Source organism: Oreochromis niloticus, unplaced genomic scaffold (assembly GCF_001858045.2).
Source record: "Oreochromis niloticus isolate F11D_XX unplaced genomic scaffold, O_niloticus_UMD_NMBU tig00002982_pilon, whole genome shotgun sequence".
NCBI classification, from domain to species: Eukaryota; Metazoa; Chordata; class Actinopteri; order Cichliformes; family Cichlidae; genus Oreochromis; species Oreochromis niloticus.
Genome location: NW_020327754.1, coordinates 74,070 through 83,757, shown reverse-complemented (window position 1 = coordinate 83,757; position 9,688 = coordinate 74,070). Strand labels below are relative to the sequence as shown.

Here is a 9,688-nt window from a genome sequence, read left to right as displayed (position 1 = left end):
TTCTGAGGAGTCAGCCAAATGGGGTGGACAAGATCCAGGGCAACATCTACACCCTGCTGTTGTCAGATACTCTGCTGGGACAAGAAGTTGGCCAAAGGAAGCAATAGAAGCCACTGACATCAATACAAGAAAGCTCCTTATCATGCATAGAGGGTTTCAAAGCAATAAACAGCCAAGTTTATAACGGTGCAGGCTGACTGAGATTAACTGAAACAACAACAAAGCAGTTCGGTCAATATTCAGATATTTTATTCCCATACCATTTATACTTCAGGATTAAGTCAAATACAAAAAAATACAAATACAAAATAATTTGTTCCTCCTGTCCGTGTTGTGCAGATAGCAGCAGGGCTTCTGTTCCTTTATCTTTCATGTAGATGATTCATTCAAATATATCTTTCATGTCAGTTTTAAGATTTCATATTAATATCATATTTTATCAACAGACATGAGGCTAAATATTACGTTTCAAGTCAGTTTAAATAACTCAGAAAGGCATTAGATTACTACGGAAGGAAGAAAAGGTACAAATGTGGGTCCCACACATAAGGCAGAACTGGTTCAACATCACCACCATCTCAGCTGCACCTCAGAATACTGCTGATGCTCTGGTGGCAACTCAGGGTCCCTTTTATCACACAGCTTAAGGGAAAAATTCAATGACTCGGGTGTATTTGTAAGTGTGTGTCTGAAGTGAATGTGACGAACAAGTGAAGAAAAAAGGGAAGGAAACACTCCAGACTTACCTCAACAAATCCAGAGGTAGATTAACCCACAGTGTAGGGGGAGTGGAAACTTACATGACACTGTAACAGTCAGTTTACATTTCCCCAGTACAACTTCAACTTCTTCATTGGTTCATATGTTAGAAGTAAACCTGATAAACCACAACAGGATCAGTGCTAAGGTCACATGATGCTACAAAAACACCTGTAAACAGGCTTTAGTAGGTCAGTTGTTTCCTGGGTTAGCTTTCCACATATTTAATACTTTTGTACTCATACTCAAACTGATTCATTCAGTTTGGTAACAGAGCACAACAACACACACATTACAGTTTTTAGTCAGACATACAGCTCAGTAATCTCACTGCTCCATTCAAACACTCTTCACAGCCTCCATTTGTGATTTTCTTGTGCTTTTAGTTGTTCAGTAGTAATTCTGCCAGAGACTGGAGGACCTCCCTCTTCTCATACAGATACATCTGGGTCTCCCACAGCAGTCCACCAGGGCTGCGTCGCTCACCTCATCCAGCATCACCTCCTGAGATAGTTGGGGACTCAATCTGCACACAATGCAATGGACACAGTGATTAATAAACAAAATAATGATAACTAACTGTGCAGAGAGACATTCTAAAGACAGTAAAGATAAATGTAAAAAAAAAAAAAAAGGTTAAATAAAAAACCAGAAAAAAATCACCATTACTGCTGAAGAGCTTTTGGAGCTACGTTCATGCTTCTTTTCCACTGTAGGCTTGCTTACAAGACAATGCTGAACCATGTGTTACAACAGAGAAAGAGTGTGTGTGCTAAACTGACTGACTGCAGTGCAAACCTGTTATTTGGTGTTTTATGAGTTTCTAGCAGAAGTGAAACTACAGCATTTGGTCTCAGCTTCTCACGTGAGTACAGTGAAAAAGAGGAGATGCAACATAACCTCATGACCTTGTGACACTTTAGGGTCCTTTTTATCACACAACTTAACGGAAACACTGACATCAAAATTTATATGTATGAACTGATATCATATTTATAAACACAAACATCTATATATTTATAGATGCATGTCTTCCTGCCGTCCCCAAAATGCAGATTCTTCCTAGATTCTTCACAGAGAAACTGAGAGAAATGAAAGACAAATGCACAAACGTGTCTGCAAATTAAAAAGCTCAAATTGTGCTGCAATGAAACTGTAAATTAGATACATCAAGTGAAAAAAAAAGTTTCAATATTAGAACTAGAGTTTATTAAACAGTAAATTTCAGCTTTCAAAGATTAGTTTACAAGGCGATGGCACAACTCTATCTAATAGACTTCAACTTGCTTATGTAAACAGGGAGTCTTCTTCACACAATAAGGTTAAATATGGAGTTGCACAGGGTTCTCTGCAGGGACCAGTTCAATTTATATTCTACATGCTTCTCTTAGGCAGGCATATTATATATATTTCTATTGCTATTTAAATGATGTGCACCTTTATCTATCCATGAAGCTAAAAGACACAGCAGTTAGTTCCACAGTGCTTCTTTTACCTCGTCTTCCTCCCCTCACCCTCAACCACATATAGCCGCCCCTCTCCCTGAGCCTGGAGATTTCTTCCTGTTAAAAGGGAGTTTTTCTTCCCACTGTCACCAAGTTCTTGCTCATAGGGAGTCATCTGATTTTTGGGGTTTTCTCTCTCTCTCTTACTGTAAAGCAATTTACCTTATAATATAAAGTGCCTTGAGTTGACTTGTGATTTGATGCTATATAAATAAAACTTAATTAAAACCAAACTGAACTAAAATGTCATAACTACATCCATGTAAAGTAATGTAGAATGTGACAAAACTGCAGTCATGTCATATATAGGTTGGTCATAATTGTCCTACTTCTAGATAACTGACATGCTGCAGATTTGATCACTGTGACAGTTCACATGTAATGCACGTGTGAATCATATCTATGTGGATGCAGTTATACTCCCTGTTAAAGCCAGAATCTAATTTTAAATCCTGCTCCTCACAAACGTCTTGAATAATCAGGCCCCATCTTACCTTAATGACCTCATAGACCAGTCTCACCCCATTAGAGCACTTCGCTCTCTGACTGCAGGCTTACTTGTAGCTTCTAGTGTTTAAAAGTAGAATAGGAGGCAGAGCCTTTCAGGCTCCTCTTCTGTGGAACCAGCTTCCAATTCGGACACGGGAGACAGACGCCATCTCTAGTCTTAAGATTAGGCTTAAAATGTAACTTTTTAATAAGGCATATAGTTAGGGTTGGAACAGGTGACCCTGAGTTTGCTGCCATAGGTGTAGGGTGCTGGGGGATTCCCATGATGCATTGAGTCTTTCTTCTTCAGTCACCATTTTCACCCACTATGTGTTTATACACCTCTCTGCATTTAATCAATAGTTATTAATAATCTCTGGCTCTCTTCCACAGCATGTCTTTGTCCTGTCTCGTCCACTCAGCCCCAACCGCTCACCGAAGATGGCCGCCCCTATATGAGCCCGATTCTGGTGCAGGTTTCTTCCTGCTGGCTCGCAGAGGGGTCATCTGATTGTTGGGCTTTTCTCTATTTTCTGTATTATTGTAGGGTCTTTACCTTACAATATAAAGTACCTTGAGATAACAGTTGTTGTGATTTGGCACCATTTAAATAAAACTTAATTAAATTGAAGTAAACACTCAGTCTTACAGGAACTCCTTTTAAACCACTGCAGATGAAGCGTCTGAGAATAAGAAACAACTACAAGCATTCTAAGATAAATGGATGAGAGCAAGTTGGTACAAATACAGAGAGGCTGAGAAAAGAGGATGCATTAAAAAAGAACCAAAACTAACACGTGTGTCGTTTCTGACCTGTGGTAAATGGTGTCGATCATTTCACACCACGCTCTGGCCCTGTCCACTGCACAGCCATCAGAGTCTGTACACTGTGCAGTAAGAGAGACATTTTTATAATGAGCAAGACAAACATGCTTTAACAAATGCTTTTCTTATTAGAACACCAATACATGCACAAATGTCAAATGGAATAAACACAAATACCAGATTAAATAAAAATAAATAATCAGGGCACATTACAGCAATGGCCAGAGTTAACCACTCACAAACATAAACTGAAAAAATGATACTCACACAGTCCACCAGCATTTTGCCCAGCTCTTTTGCTCCTACAAAGGTCTTGGCCAGCTCCAGTGGGTTGGAGGGTCGGAACACATCCACAGAGCTCACCACCACCTGAGGAGGTTTACCTGGAGACACACAGGAGCACGTGTACAAAATGATAAAGGGGAGGGGGACTTCAATTAGAGACACTGAACTCAAGCTAGTTATTCACAATGTGCAATATGCAAATTACTGTTTGTTTGGGGTTTTTTGTTATCATTTACACAAACTGTCGAGTTGTCAGATAGCATCTAAATATAGATTAAATGCCAAGACAACTGATATATACACCCACTGGCCACTTAATTAAGTACACCTGTTCAACTGCATGTTAACACAAATATCTAAATCAGTCAATCACATGGCAGCAATTCAGTGCATTTAGACATGATCAAGATGAACTGCTGAAAATCAAACTGAGGATCAGAATGAGGAAGAAACTTTATTTAAGTGACACAGATGTGGTGCCAGACAGGCTGCTGAGTATTTCAGAAGCTGTTGATCTGCTGGGATTTTCCCACACAACCGTCTCTAAGGTTTACAAGAGAATGGTCAACTAAGTATCAACTAAGGTAACTAAGAGCATCTCTGAACATAAAACATGTCAAACACATGGGATAAAGCAGCAGAAGACCACAACAGGTGTCCTTCTATCAGTTAAGAACAGCACACTGAGGCTACATGTCACCAAAAACTGACAACAGAAGATTAGAAAAACAGTACCTGGTCTGATAAGTTTCAATTTCTGCTGCAACATTTAGAGTGTTGGGTCAGAATCTGGCATGAAAAACACAAACGTCTGCACTGCTACTGGTGGTGTAATGGTGTAGAGGATACTTTCCTGGCACTCTTGGGCCCCTTAGTGCTAAATGAAATCATTTAAACACCACAGTTACCTGACTATTGTTGCTATGTCTATATTGTATGCCTATGTGGTCCTTTATGATCCCACTGTACCAATCTTTTGAAGGCTGTGTCCAGCAGAACAATGTGCCATGTCTGGTTCCTTGAACATGACATCATTTATGTGCATCCAACCAATCTGCAGCAACTCTGTGATGTCACGTCAATATGGACCCAAATCTCTGAGGAATCATTTCAGCACCTTGTTGAATTTGTGCCACACAGAATTAGGGCAGGTCTAAAAGCAAAACAGAGCCCAACCCAGTACTAGCGATATGTACCTAATAAAGTGGCCAGTGTGTGTGTATATCAGTTTTCTTTGCATTAATGTATATTAAAGACACAGAAGAAGAGATATCACTCACATAATTTATCAATTTGACACAAAGTTACTTGGCTCACCTGTTCCAAGAGAGACCACTATACCCAGCTTCTTTGTGTCCTTCTCACGGCCCTAAGAGAGACACGTGCAGAGAAGAAGTCATGAACAAATCCATGTGGCTTAACGTCCATTAAGTGCATAAAGGAAGGAAAGTGAATAGAGTTCCAGTTGCTTACCTCTGCTTTTAAGGCCTTATTGTACTGATGGACTTCTGTCATGGCATCTAGTGTCGGGTTATTGGCCAGCAGCCCTCCATCCAGAAAGCGCCCCATTGTTCGGAAGTAGGTGGGAGCAGCGCCGCTGGAGCGAGCAGCTCGCCGTACAAGTTGTTCTGATATGAACACAAGGATATAAGTAAGACAGTAATGTATAGTCAATGCAATTACACTGCTTTGAGTTCATAATTATCACTTCCTGTCTGTCTAAAATCTGTTTTTTTTATTATTATTATTTTTCACGACTTTCCAGGACTTGGTCCTGTACGCATACACACACCTTCATCTGTCACCTTCCTTATCTTTCTGGGTGGCTCTTCTGTGTATCGTACTATCAACACATCCTCATCCTCCCAGCCTGTAACAACAACATGGCTGGGACTCAAACAGCAGAGGACACGACTCCTTCATGAACAGCACACACAGTCTCACTTTCAGTGTTGTGTTCATGCACAGGCGTAGTTTTCAGGTTTTATTGCCTCAGTGAAGTGAAAGTACATAACCCTCACATTAAAATATGAGTGCTGAAAATTCCTTTGGTGCCATCCAGTGGTATGTTCACTATCCCATTTAATACATTTGACACTTGAGGGCTGGTGCTGTAGCCCAACAAACACAGGTGATATCTGATGTACCTTGTGGGATGGTGAGAGGCTTGAATGTGGCAGTGGTGGTGTATGGGGCCTCTCTGGAGACGGATGGAGGGTCATAGTTCCTGAATATATGAAGCTCGCCTGGATGTCTGTCTGCCAGAACACTGGTCACCATTACCCTGTAAAGAAAGAAAGAAGGGAAAAGTCATGATGTCATAGAAAACTTCTGCCTGTTCTCCTTAAACACCTGAAAATTTGAACAGCATCATTTCAACCAAATTACAAAAATATTTTTAAAAATCTGGCTCCTGATGTATTATTTTAGTGTTTACAGAGCCATGCTACACATATCTAAGCCAGTCAGTACTTCTTTTTTAATTCTCAGGAAGTAAAAAATTAGGTAATCAGGATAAAACCAGCTCAAAGTTTCAAAAACTGACCAATCACAGCAAAAGAGTGGGATATTTAAAGCTTTTATATGACACTGTTAGCACCAGCAGAAACTAGGGCGACTAAATTCTTAGTTGACTAAATAACGAAAATCTTTGGGCTAATTGATTAGTATAAAACCTAAGAAACACTGAGGTCTGAAGTTAAATCTGAGGACTGTTTACTAGATAATTGCCAAAAACTGGCATTTGAAACCACTAATCACAAAAAACCCACTAAAAATAAACTGATGTTAAATATGATATGAAAATTTCTACAATAGATCTTCACATATTATTAAAATGCAGCAAATTAACAAAAAAAAATGACTACAAAGTGTGGTGCATTGTGCCGTGAATAATCAACAATGCATACTGTTCTACACTTCATGACTTCATGACATCTCACTAAAAGATAGAATCTAAAAAACAATTAAAAAACCAAAACAATAAATCATGGATCCATCCACTTTATTCAACCTGTTTGTGAGGAAAGAAGCCAAAGCAGAAAACCCCAGACCTCCTCTCCACTATGGAGGACCACAAGAGCCACGCGCATCGAAATAAACAACTCTGTGCTTAAATAATCAATTGTAGAATCAATTCTGCATTTGTAAATTCATTTTTGAATTCCAATTTAATAACCTTCATTTCAAAAACCTTTTTCAAATTGCACTTTAATAAAGTGACAGGTTTATTTGACAGGTCAAAAATTTATGAATGAATTATAATAAAACTTTGTAGGAGTGCTTTTCTATAGCAATGTAAAACTGCAGCGCCATCTTGTGGCAGATGGCTGCATAACATTTAGAATGCAACAATTTGTCGTTTTCTCCGTAAGCGTGACAGGTCGAAAAGTTATGAATGAATTATAGTAAAACTTTGTAGGAGTGTAGAGTGGGTTCATGTTAATAATCCATTTGGCTTATATCCACTAAGGTGTTCAAGGCCAACCTAATGATTTATTAGTCGAAAATAGACAAATAGCCTTATAACTTAAAAACTGTGATTCTTACAAGTGTGCCATGTAACACATCAACATATATAAAGTATCGTAAAGATTTAAAATATAATGTCACATATGACCTCTGACCTCTCCTTCAATGTAAAACTGAAGGTTAAAGTGATAATAATGCTATTTAGAGCTATTTAAAACTGTCTTTTGCTGCCATTGTTAGTATTGACAACATATAGTTATATAGGGAATGGTATATGGGGATTGTAAATATCATGTTACTGTTGATCTCTGACGTCTTCTTCAAGGTCAGATAGGTTCAAATTTTCATAAAATGTCATTTTTAAAAAAAATGGTGTTTAAAATTCTGCTGCCTTCGTTTGTATTGGCATTAATTAGTAAATGATGCTGCTATATGGGGATTCTAAATATCACTTTATAGTTAGCATTTAAACATCATGTCACATTTGACCTCTGACCTCACTTTTACGTATCGCATCTGCCTTTGTTTCACTTTGACTCCAAAACGTGTGCTGGCTTTAAAGAAAGTATTATAACGATAAAGAATGAGCTGCTAGTTGGTTAGAAATAAACTGTGTTATAATATTATATAATAAGCTCAAGTTATTTCAGTTATTTACAAATCAATACCTATTATCTATTACTTACTTGTACACAATGTTTATGTAGAACATACAATACTTTTCGCTTAAAAGTAAATACTGCCCAGATGACGAGCAGCTTGGGCAGAGGTCTGCAATTCTTTTGAATTTTAGCTTTTTTTTCTTTTCTTTTTTTCCTACCTATTATCACATTCAGACATCTACCTGGGGAACTTTATGTCAGTCATCTTGGTGTTTTCTCCAAACTCTGTTTTGAGGAAGTCCTCTAGCGGTGCTGATTCATAGGGTCTTGATCCTTTGAACACCTGCTCCTTCATCCTAAAGTACAGGCAGCGCAGGTACTCCATGGATTTACCTACACATAGAAGAAGTGTCATTGTTGTTCTGATGCTATGTGATGAAAACCCTGAGCACTGGAAAAGAGAACACAGACACACCGTGGATTATAGCCAGAGCCAGGATGCCTCCCGTGCTCGTGCCAGCTACCCAGTCGAAGAGCTCTCTGGTGGGTCTGCCCGCCTCTTTCTCCAGAGCGATCAGCATCTGGATCAGCACCAGGCCTTTAATACCGCCACCATCAAGACACAGCATGCTTCCATTACATGTGTAATGACAATGACAAAGTTTAATCCTAATCCTATATCACAGAGGAAAGTACATTGTACTCAACAATATTTATCTGACTTTTTAAGCTTTTGGACGCTTTACAGGTTTTTCTACTGCTCTTAGTTTGATATAGAATTATTTTTCAGGCACATATACATGATTAATTGGACTGTAGACTGAACTGCCCAACAGCACACATGTAGAGTTGTTAAAGTTAGGAAAACTTTACACACCTACAGCTATAAAATGCTACTTCTGCTAAAAGTAAAAACAGGTGAGGCTGTTTTAATGTAACAATAACTGAAATATGAAGACAGACCATCATTTTTATGTTTTCATGCTTTCTGTTGTTATACCATAAAGTTAAAATACTTTGATCATTTAAAAGAACAGGATCTAGGAAGAGATGTGTGACGGTGTAGTGTGGTTTAGTTTACCACAGTAAAATTGTAAATCTATTTCTGTAACATAATTTTTAAACATTTTAACTCAACACAACTTTTTTTCCTTCAATCTGATTGTCTCCACTTTTCAGACAACTAAAGAAGACATTAAAAAGATGCTGAGAAAGAACGCCATCCTTTCTCGAATTCAAAATATTCTCAAACCTACAGAAGACCTGGAGAAACAAATCTGTGATCAGATTTTCATTGGTCACTCAGAATCCAGGTGCAGTGGACCGAGGGTGGCTGGTTAGAACTTGACAGCCTTTAGGGAAACACCCAGGGACAGCCTGCATCGACTTAATGAACGGGAATTCAGCCCAGCATCTTCACTGAGCTCTGATGGAAGTTCAATAACACCTCGAGAGTCACACTCCCGAGGAGCTCAGGGCTATCCTAATCAGTAGCCTAAAGCCCAACATGTTAGCTACTAATAATATCTTTGTATTGTTTTTGTTCGGACCGATGTTCACAGGCTTGCTCCTGTTTGTTGTTGTGAAAAATAATTTAAGCATCGAAACGAAACCGATTTCCTGAGATTGAAAGAAAGAAAGTTCAAACCTTTGCAAAGGGATCAACAGGGTTTGTACCAGCATTGACAAAAAGGCTAAATTATAGCAGCTCCTGTAGGTTCGTCGCGTGGATGCAGTCTTGTCTAATCAGTG

General features: G+C 38.7%; 1 protein-coding gene across 1 annotated transcript; it reads right to left on the bottom strand.

The window, feature by feature from the left end:
• Positions 1–227: 227 nt before the first annotated feature.
• LOC109200652 (85/88 kDa calcium-independent phospholipase A2-like) lies at positions 228–8,565 on the bottom strand. The gene is made up of 8 exons (XM_025904635.1): positions 8,412–8,565; positions 8,179–8,329; positions 6,011–6,147; positions 5,337–5,491; positions 5,181–5,232; positions 3,846–3,961; positions 3,567–3,640; positions 228–1,285 (listed from the first exon to the last, which is right to left on the bottom strand). Exons 1-8 carry the CDS (start codon positions 8,563–8,565, stop codon positions 1,150–1,152), a joined length of 975 nt encoding a protein of 324 aa, XP_025760420.1. The 3' UTR covers positions 228–1,149.
• Positions 8,566–9,688: the final 1,123 nt, after the last annotated feature.

Bases quoted from the DNA above. Each gene is read 5' to 3' on its own strand.
- LOC109200652 (XM_025904635.1), bottom strand. From the start codon at position 8,565: ATGCTGTGTCTTGATGGTGGCGGTATTAAAGGCCTGGTGCTGATCCAG. The intron at 8,330-8,411 runs GTGTGTCTGTGT...TTCTATGTGTAG, and splicing joins GGCTCTGGCTATAATCCACG to GTAAATCCATGGAGTACCTG. The intron at 6,148-8,178 runs GTAGATGTCTGA...CTTTCTTTACAG, and splicing joins ACTGACATAAAGTTCCCCAG to GGTAATGGTGACCAGTGTTC.